Here is a 17,094-nt window from a genome sequence, read left to right on the forward strand (position 1 = left end):
GTGATCTTCGGGCCCTTAGACGGCACTGCATCACATACAGGCATGCTTCTGTATTGGAAATCACAAAATGGGCTCAGGAATCTTTCCAGAGAACATTATCTGTGAACACAATTCACCGTGCCATCCGCCGTTACCAGCTAAAACTCTATAGTTCAAAGAAGAAGCCGTATCTAAACATGATCCAGAAGCGCAGACGTCTTCTCTGGGCCAAGGCTCATTTAAAATGGACTGTGGCAAAGTGGAAAACTGTTCTGTGGTCAGACGAATCAAAATTTGAAGTTCTTTATGGAAATCAGGGACACCGTGTCATTCAGACTCAAGAGGAGAAGGACGACCCAAGTTGTTATCAGCGCTCAGTTCAGAAGCCTGCATCTCTGATGGTATGGGGTTGCATTAGTGCGTGTGGCATGGGCAGCTTACACATCTGGAAAGACACCATCAATGCTGAAAGGTATATCCAGGTTCTAGAGCAACATATGCTCCCATCCAGACGACGTCTCTTTCAGGGAAGACCTTGCATTTTCCAACATGACAATGCCAAACCACATACTGCATCAATTACAGCATCATGGCTGCGTAGAAGAAGGGTCCGGGTACTGAACTGGCCAGCCTGCAGTCCAGATCTTTCACCCATAGAAAACATTTGGCGCATCATAAAACGGAAGACACGACAAAAAAGACCTAAGACAGTTGAGCAACTAGAATCCTACATTAGACAAGAATGGGTTAACATTCCTATCCCTAAACTTGAGCAACTTGTCTCCTCAGTCCCCAGATGTTTACAGACTGTTGTAAAGAGAAAAGGGGATGTCTCACAGTGGGAAACATGGCCTTGTCCCAACTTTTTTGAGATGTGTTGTTGTCATGAAATTTAAAATCACCTAATTTTTCTCTTTAAATGATACATTTTCTCAGTTTAAACATTTGATATGTCATCTATGTTCTATTCCGAATAAAATATGGAATTTTGAAACTTCCACATCATTGCATTCTGTTTTTATTTACAATTTGTACTTTGTCCCAACTTTTTTGGAATCGGGGTTGTACATTTCACATGAGTTCAGATGCACCAGATTTAATTTCAAATGGACCAGAGATTGGCTCCCTGGGGTGCAGCCTTCACATGTGACCAAATGTACCAAATGCTCAATGCAAATGGCCACGGGAGAGAAAAATATACAACTCTGAGAACATCCTTAATGCCATACATTTCATGGAACCACATATGACTACGTGATTTTTATCTTCAATTTCTCCCCGACTTAGTCACTGATTCTCACCAGAAACGTCCAGAAAGGTCCGGGCTTGACCAGTTCCAGCGCTGCTGATGGCGATGCAGTCATAGAAGCCCTCATCTTTCAGAGACACCTTAGCCATCTCCCATGACACATTGGAAGACTCGCTGTTTCAGTAAACCAAAAGCAGTGAGGTGGGGGTCAAATAAAACTTGGGTATTAAGAGCAACTTAAAATATATAATTCGGCTTCAGTGGAGTATAAAAATTTCAATATGCATTGTATCAGAATAAAGCACCTGAAGAACTGGTCCACACCCAGGTGCTTGCCTTCTCGGCTGAAGTGTAGGCTGAAGGGGATCAGACTGTCAACCTGGCACGTCAGTTCACCCTTCTGCAAGTAGTAACCCGGAGTGGTGGACGGCATACTAACCTTTGGGGGTCCTGGAGGCAAAATCTCATTACCAATCACATCACATCGTACAAAGACATTTTCTATAATGTGAAAATGATTTATTCCATTGTTGTGAGATGACATCCTGCATGTTCTGCTATGATCCTTACTGTGCCTTCACGCAGAGAACTAGAACAAGCAGAGTGAGCATGACTCTCAGTAATATGCTGCTCTGACCTGGTATGATGTTGGAGAACAAGACGCTAGAGACTCTCTGGAAGAGGAAGCCGTCGCGGTCGTAGCCGGTCACCCTGAGGAAGAACGCTTCCTTGGGCGGTATGAAGTCTGTGATGTTCCAGACACCATAGGGCTTGCGGTCAGGATAGTAGCGAATGGGCAATGTTTTTATCACGGAACCAGTGATGCTCAGGAGCTCCAGCTGATCGGCACGTGCAGGATGGAACAGGCCTGTTGTGTTTAGCAGGATGAAGGTGGGGATGCCTGTGCGTGTGTGTGTGTGTGAGTACAAGGGAGAGAAATACAGATAAAGAAACAGAGATCATCATCTAGCAACGCCAGACACCAAAAATATATTACTAAAAGAAAGACATTTAAGAAGAGCTCACACAGAATAGTATGCTAAGAACATTCCAAGTATCCCATCACTCACCTTTGTACTCCATAAGTTTTGTTTTTAAACATATTTTTGGCCTCTACACTGAGTGATACATTATGCGATCTGAAGTCAGCCATTTCATCACACCAAAGTCTAACAACTGATGCATTTCTGTCTTGCATTAAATGCAGTGGATAGGTATCCATTTTAACAATCGTTTCTGCCTTTCATATTATCGAGTTTTTCAAGTTTGCACAGGCTGAATCGAATGATTTAGAACAGGGGTTCCCAAACTTTTCCATGCCAAGGCCCCCCAAACAGCATTAGCTTCTGGCCGGGGACCCCCTTTGCAAACCCACAGAAAATGCTACAAAATATGTAAAGAAACATCAACTTTTAGAATGTTTTCTCTTACTTTTATTCAATGTTCAATAATTGTTACATTTGTTTAACATAAGAATATTATTAACTAACATGTTTTCAACACAAATATTTTTGCACTGAACAATAAACTTTTCAACAAACTGTTGATAAGAACAGCACAAAAGAAATCAAACCACTCTCAATTGTGTGCGTGTCTGTGCGTGTGTGTGTCTGGGAGTGACAGACGGTTTACACTAGTGGGAGGGATGGGCTTGGTGGCTCCTACATAGTTTGTCAACCCTGGGCTTAATCTCCGTCAGTGCCATACGCATGTCATTGTCCACATGTAGACGTGCTCTATGTTTGGTTTTGAGTACCTTTCAAGTTGAAAAGCCAGACTCACACAAGTAGGTTGTTGCAAAAGGGAGAAGGCATTTCAATGCCCTGTCAGCCAAGCTGGGATCGTCCTTTCTTACATGTAGCCAGTAATTAGACAGGGGAAGAGCCTCAAAGTCCATTTTTAAATCCCCTGAGTTTGTCATCTCAAGCAGCTCCTCCTGTGACTTTAAGTCCAGACTAGAACCGACACCGGGGGCAAAGGGGTTCCTAACCCAGTTTAAATGTGTGTTTTCGAGGTCAGGGAAATAGTCTTTGAAATATCCTTGGAGGTGCTCCAGGTGGGACGGGATCAATGGAGAGATGGAGCCCAAATCATCACATGACAGCAGCTCCTGGTGAAGTAGTGGGAACATTTCTGTAACTCCCTCCTGGAGCTTGTCTGACCACAGCATGATCTTTTTGGAAAAAGCACGCACTTTGTCTTGCACCTGGAGTATGTACGTGTCCCGTCCTTGCATGCTTTGAGTCAGTACATTTAGATGCTGGAAAATGTCTGACGTATGCAAGTTTGCGGATCCAGGTTGCATCGGTGAACCGATCTGCCAGCTGATGCTTTTCAGATGAGAGGAACTCTGCAACCTCCCTCCGCAGCTCATAGACACGGTTCAAAACTGCGCCCCGTGACAGCCAGCGCACGTTCGAGTGAAGCAGCAGCCCCTCAAAACGAGCGCCCATCTCATTACAAAGCAGGGTAACCAGTCTGTGTTTCATGGGACAGGCTTTAATAAAATTCACCACTTGTATAACCTCCTGTAGTACCTGATTCAACTAGTTATCCATCCTTTTTGCGACCAGTGCCTCGCGATGGAGCATGCAGTGTGTGGCCACTACATGCGGGGCCTTCTGCTTAATGAGCGCGGTCACTCCACTGATCTTCCCGGTCATTGCCGCAGCTCCGTCCGAACACCCCCCCACACAACGGGTCCAGTCCAATCCGTTAGACTCGATGTAATCGTCCAAAACTTGAAAAATGTCTTTCCCAGTAGTTCTTCTTTCAAGTGCTTTACAAAATAGCATTTCCTCCACAATATGCTAGCTTGAGGAGCAAAGCAGCTTGATAAATGGCGCAAACCGCAATGTCACAGACAATCGGAGAGATGAGCATGGCAAACAACGTTTCAATATGATGCATTATTAATAATGATATTTCATAATAATTATTAAAAAACTAATTACAATATATTTAATAATAATTATTAAAAAAAAATTTTTTTCGCAATTTTTCTTGTTATCGCCCCTCCAACTTTCTGAGGCCCCCCCAGCGCCCCCTGGCGGCCCCCACTTTGAAAACCACTGATTTAGAACATTAGATATGCCTATCTCTATATCTCATCTCATCTCATTACCTGTAGCCGCTTTATCCTGTTCTACAGGGTCGCAGGCAAACTGGAGCCTATCCCAGCTGACTACGGGCGAAAGGCGGGGTACACCCTGGACAAGTCGCCAGGTCATCACAGGGCTGACACATAGACACAGACAACCATTCACACTCACATTCACACCTACGCTCAATTTAGAGTCACCAGTTAACCTAACCTGCATGTCTTTGGACTGTGGGGGAAACCGGAGCACCCGGAGGAAACCCACGCGGACACGGGGAGAACATGCAAACTCCGCACAGAAAGGCCCTCGCCGGCCACGGGGCTCGAACCCGGATCTTCTTGCTGTGAGGCGACAGCGCTAACCACTACACCACCATGCCGCCCCCCCATCTCTATATACAATAATCATTATTCTTGTTTTTTTTAAACCTTAAATATACTTTTAATGATTTGTAGTTGTTTAAATACAATATTTAACCTGTATAATACACTCAAGACACTGGGAATAAATTGAGATTAGAATAAGAAGTGACAGGGAAATAAATTACTACTACTACTACTACTATTTAAGGTAAAAATGAGAAAACAGTGACTCCTTCTAACCTTGTACAGGCCTGCTGGAGGTCATTTTGAAGTCCAGTGTGTGCTTCCTGGAAAATCCGGCTCGGAAATCGATGGTGCTGAGGCCTGTGATACGGACGGAGTGTCGACCCTCGCTGATCGTCTGAGGTCAAAATGGAGTCAAAAAGAGCTTTCATAACGACCAAATTTCATGTGAATGGAATATTTCAACAGACAAAAAAAAAAAATCAGTTGAAACGTCAGGTTAAATTAGTTAACATGAATTACACTATTACAGGCAAAACAATCAGCTGAATATTAGAATATTAAAAAATTGCTTTAGTGTTGTTTCCTGTACATATCTGATGAATGCAAAGGACATATTAAATAAAAATTTAGTTTTATCAGACTCACAATCTCACAAAGACTGATGATGTCAGTTTGCCTCTTAGAAAGTCATGGTAAAGCCGAGAAATTACAATTCACAAAAAAATGAACTTAAAGCTAGGCAGTGGCCACATCTTTCTCTCTGGCTAACCGTCTGAAGATACCCTAAGGCTGATTTATGTCTAGCATTAAACCCACTCAGAGTACTCAGAGTTGGAGATTTGAGAAAGCTTATAGTGCTCCTGAGTGGCCTGATTGTGGAGAGATGGTAATTTGAATTCCCATGATAACACAGGCATCTTTAGTCATGAGTACAAGAGAAGAAAAATTTGATTGTGTGGGGGAAACGTGCCAGACTTTCCTCTCTCTGGTTCATAGGTGATGTCTGATAGGTGAGATCAAATCAGTGAGTGGGAAATGGCAAATGACTAATTTGGGAGAGGAGGCAAGCATTTGCCTTTAATTCTAGAAAAAAAAAACCACAAAAGGCAGACTGAACATTTTCTTTGCCGTCAAATTTAATATGATAACATAAAAGCAAGAGTCTGTTCAATAGAAAGAAAAAGAAAGACTAATAAAACGATATATGATTGAAAAATAGCAAGCACTGAAATAATCATCTAATATAAGTCTAGTCTATTCCTAATACATTTTTACATGGACTGCTCTAGTTGAAATTATCGGGAGCTGATCAAACAGAACTTGATCTAGTATGGAATCAATTTTGTGCCAAAATGTTCATACAATACTTTTGAAATATCAAAAAAAAAACGACAAATCAAAATACAAAAAAACAAAAAAAGTCAATTTTTTTAGACTGGCAAACAAATTATTCGTGTAATCGTGCAAAATATCAGTCTATTACTCTTCAGAAACCTTTTATTTTTGTTCCGCGTCTTTCTCAGTTTTGTCTGACGTAATTTATTTTGGTTGCGATTCCAGCTTTCTCGTTTGCGCTCCCTGACTTTTTGCTTGCAGTTTTGGCACAAACATCACGTGTGGGCGGGCTGTCCAGGAATGCATTCCCATTGGCTAACTTGTGTTTGACTGACAGCTACGCTCAGCCATTCCCCCGGAGGGACTTCAGTGGCGACTATGATATTGAATTTACACTTTGTTGAATTAATTCAATATCATAGTCGCCACTGAAGTCCACTCGATCCTTGTTTACCGTCAATGGATCGGTCACTCGTCAAACAGTCCGCCAGAATCCGAGTAGGGAATTGCTGAGCGTAGCTGTCAGTCAAACACAAGTTAGCCAATGGGAATGCATTCCTGGACAGCCCACCCACACGTGAAGTTTGTGCCAAAACTGCAAGCAAAAAGTCAGGGAGCGCAAACGAGAAAGCTGGAATCGCAACCAAAATAAATTACGTCAGACAAAACTGAGACAGACGCGGAACAAAAATAAAAGGTTTCTGAAGAGTAATAGACTGATATTTTGCACGATTACACGAATAATTTGTTTGCCAGTCTAAAAAAAATTGACTTTTTTTTTTGTATTTTGATTTGTCGTTTTTGTTTGATATTTCAAAAGTATTGTACAAACATTTTGGCACAAAATTGATTCCATAATCTAGCAGGCAGACAGCAGCAAAATGCGTAAAGTTGTTATGAAAAATGCTGAATCTACAGTATCAGTTTCATAATGCTGATTCTAAATTGGTGCAATATCGGCAGATTTTTCATGCTTTTTATTCACTCTGTTGAAATTATTAGATAATGTGCATGTTCTGGTGGATTCTGGATACTCTCATCTAAACAAACGTACCCCCACTTTAAAGGCTAAGCTTTACGCTACACTGAGTTGAGGCTTTTTATGCACAACAATCCAAGCAGCACTTAACTACGTTTGTAGTTAAGAAGCCTGAATGTGATCCGATGGTATTATTGGTCATTTTGAGCAAGTTACCCGAAGCGTTGAAACGCCAGTCTCCCTGCATTAATGCTGAGGGCTTTCAGAACTTTGTTTTTAACTCCACCACGCACAACTATGGCAACTGGTCCTAGGGGCTGCTCGCATACTTTTGAAATTACAACCTTCCGAAACTATTATCGTGGGACCATAAAAAAATGCCACATGAAGCCAAGAAGTAGTCATCGCCCAGGTCAGTGGTCCTACGTGGTTACTCGTACAGGTGAAGTAGAGGAGAACGGAGATGTGAAAGGGAAAAAAAAAACCTAGAAAAAAAAGAGGTGTAGGTAAAAGCAGAAGAGGTGTAAGGCTATTTAACTGCCACAGATCATAGGCACCTGACTAACAGGAAAAATGAAACTCAAAATGTCTCTGCCCTTGAGACTAATTTGTCCTACTTCGAAATTGTACTACTAAGACGTATCTAGACTGAAAGGTGGTCTAAACATCCAACAATCCAATCCAAAATCCTTCCCTCCTCAGGAAGTCAGGCTGACTTGAATGTTTAAATACTTGACTGACTTACACAACAGCCGATAGCGTTCGCGATATGCTGCACTCCTGCCAAAGCTAAACGAACCTGAGAGTAGCTTAACAAGCTAGCTAAACAAGGAGTTTAATTGTAGCATAACATTCATGACCATATCACTAAAACACAGGTATTCTTCTCACCCATAGAATGACATCTGAGGGCAATATTAAAACGCATAAAAACTGTACTATTGTTATTTAAACACATTGTCCCTGTAAAATGTTCAGAGTGGAGATTGGAGGAGACATCATCTTCACCAAAGCCACCGTTTATCTATGGATAAAACTATGAACACTTAAAGTGAACAGGTAAGCCGAACAAGTGTGAGAAGAATGCTTGGGCAGTTTTTTCTTGAAAGCATGAGACCATTTTTCTTTATATTAGAGTGCACTGGATGAATAAAAACCATTAGCGTTTGATTAATTTGACAAATCAGAATAGAAAAACTTGCATTACACGACCGTTCAAAAGTTTGGGGTCGCCCAGACAATTTTGTGTTTTCCATGAAAAGTCACACTTTTATTTACCACCATAAGTTGTAAAATGAATAGAAAATATAGTCGAGACATTTTTTTCTGGCCATTTTGAGCATTTAATCGACCCCACAAATGTGATGCTCCAGAAACTCAATCTGCTCAAAGGAAGGTCAGTTTTATAGCTTCTCTAAAGAGCTCAACTGTTTTCAGCTGTGCTAACATGATTGTACAAGGGTTTTCTAATCATCCATTAGCCTTCTGAGGCAATGAGCAAACACATTGTACCATTAGAACACTGGAGTGATGGTTGCTGGAAATGGGCCTCTATACACCTATGGAGATATTGCACCAAAAACCAGCTAGAATAGTCATTTACCACATTAGCAATGTATAGAGTGGATTTCTGATTAGTTTAAAGTGATCTTCATTGAAAAGAACAGTGCTTTTCTTTCAGAAATAAGGACATTTCAAAGTGACCCCAAACTTTTGAACGGTAGTGTACGTCCACACATCACAGTTTACCAACCTAAATTTAGTATCTCAGTGACTAAAAACACCATTTTTCATGTGGACCGAAGGTCAAAATGCTGACCCCAACATATCCATCTGGACAGGGCATTAAAATATGGAGAAATATTGAAGTAACTTAAGTCACAAACTTACGGAGCAAAACGGGAAACTGGAAACCAGACCTGGAGCTCAGTTAAAGAATGTGGTATGAAGAACATCATCTCTAGCTATAGAAATGTGGATAAAGCCGCACTGCTTTTATCCATTTCACGAGAAACTAGACTGAAACAAATATCTGTTCGATATTGCACTGAAATATTCTCCAAAGCAAACAGTAAAGATCAGGTTTGCGAAAACTGGGATATGTATAATAGACTATTATAGCATATAAAGGGTGCTCTACGGTATAAAAGGCAAACCTTAAATACATTTTAAAATATGTTGTATAGCCTTTTGAATATTAGATCATACCAATGAGAACTGTTTGTCACAAGGGAAACCAACACAGTGCAAAACTGAGTATCCAAGGAAGGAGGAAAACAAAGGAGGAGAAAAAAATAAACATATGAAGTCATGGGAGGAGAGCGGGAGAACAATGAAGGGGAGGACAGGAGTAAGCATGAAAGATTGCACGCAGTGACATGTCAGGTCAACTGGACAAAGTTTACAGGCTGAGGCTAGGCTGCAGAACACAATGCACAACATAATTAATGAAACTCGCAACAAGCAGGAAATAATTAACTATAGAGAGCAAAACAAATTAGGTGAATAACAGAGTGCACCACAACACACTCTAAGGACAGCTGTTCAGAGTCGTGATAAACAATTCTGCAATTTCTCATTACAGGAGCCGAGGGCAATAATCCCCCTGTTACTGGAACTCAGATGATGTTGTTAACATGCCTTTGCTTTGGCCATGAGTTCTTTGTCCTTACTCAAGCGCTTAATCCCAAATGTGGACTTGCTCTCGAGAGACAATAATAACAGTCTTTACAGAAATTCATGACAGACTATTTTCAAATTTTCTCAGCTTTCACCTTTCATGAAGGAATGAATAACAACTGAGCGAGCAAAGCTTTCTTCTGTGTTCTCGACAAGGACATGGCTTCTTGCTCACCTTTACGGACCACATGCCTGGCTCTGGATCTTTGAGACTGAGAATCTTGGCTGAGTTGGGGATGTGAAGCAACTCTGTCAGTCCATCTTTGTTTCCAATCAATTTCCCTGTGAAGAAATGTTGCACAATTGCGGTGTCAAATGTCAAATTCTGGTGCAATGGCCGGGGAGACACTCTTGCCCTCTGTTCAGGTGACACAGATGGACGTTAAGGCTGCAACAACTAACGAACAAAAATAAAATCCGATCATAAAAATATTTGCCAATGAATTTCTTTATCAATTAGCTGGCTTAGGTTATGAATCAATTAGCTTACAAGTAAGCATTTTTTCCTGATCCAGTAGCATTAATAAATGCTACAACATTTATCTAACTTTTTTTAAATTAACATGTTGTATATTTGTGTCAGATCACAGAATCCAGGGACACATGTCGGCCCGGGGGCATTTTGAGTTATTGACAGATTCAGAAAGGACAGTTTCTAAGCTTTCCAATGATGCCTTCCATGTGGAGATCTGACAATATTTGAAGAATGTGTGGCCTTTTGAAAGTGTATACCTCTTAAAACAGAAAAGGGAGAAAATCGCCCTCAAAGTTTTCCATCTCAGCTACTCTGGGTGTAGGGCGGGCACATAATGGTGCTCATCTGCATGACATTAAGGAAAGCCCTACCCCCTACGAGCTAGCACGATACTACTTTCATGTAAACAAAGATCACCACGTCAATTTTCCTTCCATGCAAAGTATGCCCAACACAATTATGAAGTACAAAAATAAGTCCTAAAGTATACTTTAACGTTTTGTGGTTGAAAAATTACTCACACCGTAAGAAAGAAAGATAGCACGATGATGACACAACTAACACAACACTAGTTTCATGTAAAGCCTCGGTCACAACCGGCCGTACAGTACGCGCTCCTACGGCCGGTCTACATGCAAAAAACGCATGAAACGCACGAAAGCGCGCATGAAACGCACGAGAGCGCGCGTGTGACGTGCTGATTTTCGAGCCGCAGACCGGCCGCAGAGGTTCGTTGTCATGTCAAACAAACTCTACGGGCGCTTACGTTTTTTTCAGGTTGCAAGACAAACTTACGGCCAACGTGCGTCTTTCTCCGTGAACAAAAAAAAAAAAAAACGCAGCGATTTGGGAAACGGCAAAAATCACACGGCCAAAAAATCGTACGTCCGGTTGTGACCTAGGCTTAACCAAACCACAACACTCTCCGTTACATGCAAAAATAACCACACAGCCTTAGATTAATAAACTTACCCCATCAGAAAGAGAAACGGCGCCTTGCACACACCAATGCCTCCGATGGAAAGTAATCCTAGAACGGTCCGTGTATCATCCGATCATTCAAGTATTCCATTCAATCTGGAAAACGAGGTTGCGGTTTTTTTTGCTAGAAATGGTTATCTCCGATGTAAATACCGTGTGTCTGTTTGCTTCGCGGTGTTTCAGCTCCTCTGCGCTCTGTTTAGCTTGCTCATTCCATAGTGAAATTACACGCCTGTATGCAGCTTAAGTAGCCACGAGCTCAGCTCGGATCATACAGCTGATTGGCGAAAAAAAAAAAGACTTAAATCATCATGTGAATGGCCCATATGGTAATTTACCCACACGCCCCAGCAGGCTACAGTCCTGACAAAAACGAGACAATTTGCAACAAAAAATGTATGCTTTTCCAACAAAACAATCTATTATCTGAAATGCTGATTGCATTCTTCAAGATCTCAACTTGCACATGATGGAAAAAAACAAAAATCACAAATTTCGAAAAAAAAAATGCTTCTTTTGCGATTATCTCGGATTCGTTTCGGCCGACATGTGTCCCTGGATTCGGTGAGGGGTCACATTTTTGTGTCGTATGTTGGGCCCCAAGTCATCAAATCACCATCCTGCTTTCGGTTCACATCAAAGGAGCTGGGAGTCGTTTCCACTCACAGAAAAATAATCCCCCTCACGCAAACATGGGAAGCAAAATGTATTTGGTATCCAAGTGTTTAGTAAGCCTGACAGATGGTAAGTATTGGCCTTTATTTGGAATTTGATAGATTGGAATTTGTGGAATTTCGTTAGTTTGTATGTCTGATTTGAAACATTTGGGATAAGATTGGATTTGACTTTTTCCCACAAGCTGATCCACTCATAAATAGACAAAAATGTCTCATGGCTACGAAATGAGGAAGAAGTTGTCCCTGTCCTGCACCTACCCTGAGGGTTGCGAATCTCGATGTATGGGGCTGGACCACTCAAGGCGACTGTGACCTCCTTCAGGCTGGGGTCAAAGGGGATCTTCCAGGTGTTGCTGATTGGACTGTAGTGGTCAGTGGACAGCAGGTGGACTTTAGAGGACTGCACTGCCTCCTCCACCCATTTAAGTACCTTCCCAATGAAAAGATACATAATACAAAACACACATCTAAGGAAATGTTTATAGTGAGGATGGCTAGTTGGGTGGAAGAATAGATAAACACCTCACAGGTTAAGATAGGATCCCCAATTTGCATGATCTTTGTGGTGTTTTTAGATCTAAAAAACAAATGGATGGTCTGAACATCGAGTCTTGACAAGTGCGTAGAGTTTTACCAGAGCCACAGGACAAGACTTACACACAAAGATTTAAAAACATACTCTACACAAATCTGGAAGTGTTTGGAATACCACTGATTGAAAATGAAGCCCACAGAACAGCTGTGTACCGTACTAGCTTGTTGTTAATAACAATGGTAATTTTGACTAATTTGGCTCTCAACAGGAAAACTCTGTTTTAAGACAGGGATTTCCATGCAAAACAGTCTCTTGAGATGGCCAGTGAGCAGCCTTGTTGATGAGAAACATTAGAAGAGAATAACCAGACTGGTTCAAGCTGACAGGAAGTCTACAGTAACTCAAATGTGGTGAGCTGAAAAGTACCTAAGAACATCATGTTGAACCTTGATGGGGATGGGCTAGAACAGAAGACCACCACTATGAGTTCATATTGTAGTGTTTATATGCCATGTCAAGTTTATATTCATAAGCACTGGAGCTGCAGCGAGTAGAAACGCTCATTTGCTACAACCCTGAGCTAACTCACCTTTACCAGACAGAATGCTGCAAACATGAACAAAGCAGCAGTCAGATCACACTGTAAATTATTTGGTAACTATAACTATGTATGAACATGCATGAGCGAGTTTCAGTGGCCATTTTAGCTGAGGGGAAGAGACTGCACCAGCAGGGCTCAGGCCTGCTCTTACAGTTAGATCAGTCAGAAATTTCTTGGCTGTTCTCAGAAATGAATTTTTCACTAAAACAGTGCATAACAGTTACGCTTAGCAACAGTCATTGTTTTACACACACACACACACACACACACACACACACACACACACACACACACACTTCAGCGCAAGAGTGAAAGATGCAGGTGAAGACAGACAGAGGGAAAAAATGAAGAGAAAGAAACAAAAGAAGACAGAAAGAAAGCCAGTACTAAAGAAAGATGGTATGAAAGACAGAAAGACAGTGTGTGTGTAAGAAAATATTAGAAAGAAGTAAAGAAAAGACAGATGGTATCCAAAACAAAAAACAGAAAGAAAGAAAGAAAGAAAGAAAGAAAGAAAGAAAGAAAGAAAGAAAGAAAGAAAGAAAGAAACCTAGTATGAAATTTAAAAAGGAAAAAAGAAGGTATGAAAAAACAAGGACTAAAGAAAGAAAGAAAGAAAGAAAGAAAGAAAGAAAGAAAGAAAGAAAGAAAGAAAGAAAGAAACCTAGTATGAAATTTAAAAAGGAAGAAAGGTATGAAAAAACAAGTAAGTAAGAAAGAAAGAAAGAAAGAAAGAAAGAAAGAAAGAAAGAAAGAACTGTGTGTAACAAAACAAAATGAAGTAAAGAAAGAATGAAAGAAAAAAGAAACCTAGTATGAAATTTAAAAAGGAAGAAAGAAGGTATGAAAAACACAAGAAAGAAAGAAAGAAAGAAAGAAAGAAAGAAAGAAAGAAAGAAAGAAAGAAAGAACTGTGTGTAACAAAACAAAATGAAGTAAAGAAAGAATGAAAGAAAAAAGAAACCTAGTATGAAATTTAAAAAGGAAGAAAGAAGGTATGAAAAACACAAGAAAGAAAGAAAGAAAGAAAGAAAGAAAGAAAGAAAGAAAGAAAGAAAGAAAGTGTGTGTAACAAAATAACAGAATGCAGTAAGAAAGAAAGAAAGAAAGAAAGAAAGAAAGAAAGAAAGAAAGAAAGAAAGAAAGAAAGAAAGAAAGAAAGACTGTGTGTAACAAAACAAAATGCAGTAAAGAAAGAATGAAAGAAAAAAGAAACCTAGTATGAAATTTAAAAAGGAAGAAAGAAGGTATGAAAAACACAAGAAAGAAAGAAAGAAAGAAAGAAAGAAAGAAAGAAGGAAAGAAAGAAAGAATGAAAAAACAAGAAAGAAAGGTATAAAAGACAGTGTGTGTAACAAAATAACAGAATAAAGAAAGAAAGAAAGAAAGAAAGAAAGAAAGAAAGAAAGAAAGAAAAAACAAGAAAGAAAGGTATAAAAGACAGTGTGTGTAACAAAATAACAGAATAAAGAAAGAAAGAAAGAAAGAAAGAAAGAAAGAAAGAAAGAAAGAAAGAAAGAAAGATATAAAAGACTGTGTGTAACAAAATAACAGAAGAAAGAAAGAAAGAAAGAAAGAAAGAAAGAAAGAAAGAAAGAAAGGTATAAAAGACAGTGTGTGTGTAACAAAATAACAGAAGAAAGAAAGAAAGAAAGAAAGAAAGAAAGAACAAGAAAGGTATAAAAGACAGTGTGTGTAACAAAATAACAGAAGAAAGAAAGAAAGAAAGAAAGAAAGAAAGAAAGAAAGAAAGAAAGGTATAAAAGACAGTGTGTGTAACAAAATAACAGAAGAAAGAAAGAAAGAAAGAAAGAAAGAAAGAAAGAAAGAAAGAAAGAAAGAATGGATGGAAGTCCTCACCTCATTGACCTGTTTCTTGTCCAGGTGGAACACCTGCCCTGAGCTGGTGGAGGCGATTTCTTCATATACCTTATAACCAATATGTGATCTGTCATCACAGTCTCCAGTCAACACAAACACCACCTGTATTCATACACACACACACACACACACACACACACACACACACACATATTAAGAAAGCTGGTGTAACAGGACTGACTCAGAGTGTGTAAGGTGGAGGGAACAGTGCCTGTACCTGAGATTGTTTCTGCTGGATGAGCTGCAGGACCTCGTGGGTCAGTTTGTAATCTTTAGATCGAGCGTCTGTGAAGACGTAAATGAAGGAGCCTGGCAGTGAGATTTCCAACGCAATCTTGATGGCTCCAATGCTCATCTCTGGACAATCTCCGCCTCCCTGTTGATCATCAGTAGCAATTATGAGAGATTACGTCCAGCTCTTCTGCAGATGTGAATCGGTATTTGCATCATTACAGTATTTGAAACACCATTCCTGTGTTTCAGGAATTACAGACTTCTATGTGTGTGTCTTCTCTCTCTTTGTTTACTGGGAGGTCATCACGAGCTTTACGCCTGCAAAACATCTGGAAAAAAGGAATCTTCTCGAAAAATACCAAACTTACACTCACTGACAAACATCTACAGTACACTTTAAATCCTGTTTTAATAGCCTGAGTATGTGTACAATATCGTCTCTCATGCACGGAGCTGTTCACGCCACTGTGATGATAAATTATTGAAAGCATTTCATCAAAAGCGCTTTTTAAATGCTGCACTCGTTCAAATTTCTCCCATTTGGTTGCTTCCTGAGGAAACACATGCACACACCCACACACTTGAGACACTTCACACAAGCATCTGCTTCAGACACCAGCCAACACCAATGATTAAAATGGCTCCACAATCTGAGCTCGAGTGTATCGTAGTACTATGGCATCCAAAGTCGTATCCCAGGCATCACTATGACATCTGCTCTTTCGGATCATACCGTATCCCAAAGGTTCTCGGTCTTGTGGCAAATCCACTCAGTTGTACTCTGTACAGCAGAGGATGCACACTCGATTGCCAGAAACACTCCTCGGCATGCCAAGGATGCTGTCTCATGGGCGTAATGCAGCATTAGCTTGATCTTCGGAATTTGTTTTTACAAGATTCAGCATCTGAGTTTCTTTTTGGACTATGCACAAACAAATGCAAGACGCTATATCTTGCCTTGTAGATAGAGTTTGTATCTTGCACAGGATGTATCACACAAATACATGTCAAGTCACCTGTACGTAGAGCTCCTGCAACTCCGTCTGGAACTTCCTGGGATCTGTGGTAATGGTAACTGGGCCAATCTCTGCAAAAAAAAAAAAACAAGAAGTGAAACACATTTCTGTTAGCAGGAATGCTAGGATCTGCATGGCATAACAATTAGAATAGTTTATGACCTCGCCCACTACGGAGTAAGCGGGGACGGGATATTGTTTTCAGTCAGGTTTCTTTGTTTTTTTGTTAGCAACATTACGGGAAAACAGCTGGACCAATCTTCATAAAACTTTTAGAGCAGATAGGCATTGGTCTCAAATAGAACCTCCAACATTTTGAGAGCCATCCGGTCAAGATCAAGGTCACGGTGACCAAAAAGGTCAAAATCTTTTTTTTTTTTGCAATATCTTCCTTCATATTCATCATATTTATTTCAAACCAAAGCCAAAGTGTTCATCTTTCAATTTTGCTTCCATTGATATGCTACATGATGGGGTATTTTTCATAGTATTCTTAGCGGTTAGGGGTCAAATGTCAGGGGTCAAGGTCAAGGGTTTTCAGAGGCTCATAACGGGGAAATGGTTCAAAATAGAGAGATACTTTAATATTATCGACATACAGGAAGTTATATATGGGTTTTCATTTGGCACTATGACCTTTGACCTTGAGTGACCTTGAAAGGTCATATACAGGGTCACGAATTTTCAGAGGCCCATAACTGTGAAACGGTTCAAGGTAGACAGATACTTAATGTTAGTGACATATAGAATGTCATATATGGGCTCTCATTTGGCACCATGACCTTTGACCATGAGTGACCCTGAAAGGTCAAACTCAAGGTCACGGGTTTTCAGAGGCTCATAACTTTAAAATGGTTAAATGATAGACAGATGTTTACCATTATCAACATATAAGAAGTCCCATATGGACTTTCAGTTGCCACCATGACCTTTGACCTTGAATGACTCTGAAATGTCAAACTCAAGGTCATGGATTTTCAGAGGACTATAACCTGACAGCTGATGATTGAGAAATATTATCATTATCGACTAATGGGCAGTCC

The 17,094-nt window shown here is 40.3% G+C and overlaps 1 protein-coding gene across 1 annotated transcript in view; it reads right to left on the reverse strand.

Moving 5' to 3' along the window:
• hmcn1 (hemicentin 1) overlaps nt 1–17,094 on the reverse strand; it is a 310,140-nt gene that overhangs the window by 231,146 nt on the left and 61,900 nt on the right. The window contains exons 2-10 of the mRNA XM_060913989.1: nt 16,052–16,122; nt 15,019–15,177; nt 14,781–14,903; nt 12,043–12,214; nt 9,827–9,933; nt 4,932–5,052; nt 1,866–2,129; nt 1,534–1,678; nt 1,281–1,402 (exon numbers count right to left, since the gene is read on the reverse strand). Of these exons, the coding sequence (XP_060769972.1) occupies nt 1,281–1,402; nt 1,534–1,678; nt 1,866–2,129; nt 4,932–5,052; nt 9,827–9,933; nt 12,043–12,214; nt 14,781–14,903; nt 15,019–15,177; nt 16,052–16,122 (1,284 nt within the window). The remainder of the gene's footprint in view (nt 1–1,280; nt 1,403–1,533; nt 1,679–1,865; nt 2,130–4,931; nt 5,053–9,826; nt 9,934–12,042; nt 12,215–14,780; nt 14,904–15,018; nt 15,178–16,051; nt 16,123–17,094) is intronic.

This window comes from Neoarius graeffei, chromosome 2 (assembly GCF_027579695.1).
Source record: "Neoarius graeffei isolate fNeoGra1 chromosome 2, fNeoGra1.pri, whole genome shotgun sequence".
In the NCBI taxonomy this organism is placed as follows: domain Eukaryota; kingdom Metazoa; phylum Chordata; class Actinopteri; order Siluriformes; family Ariidae; genus Neoarius; species Neoarius graeffei.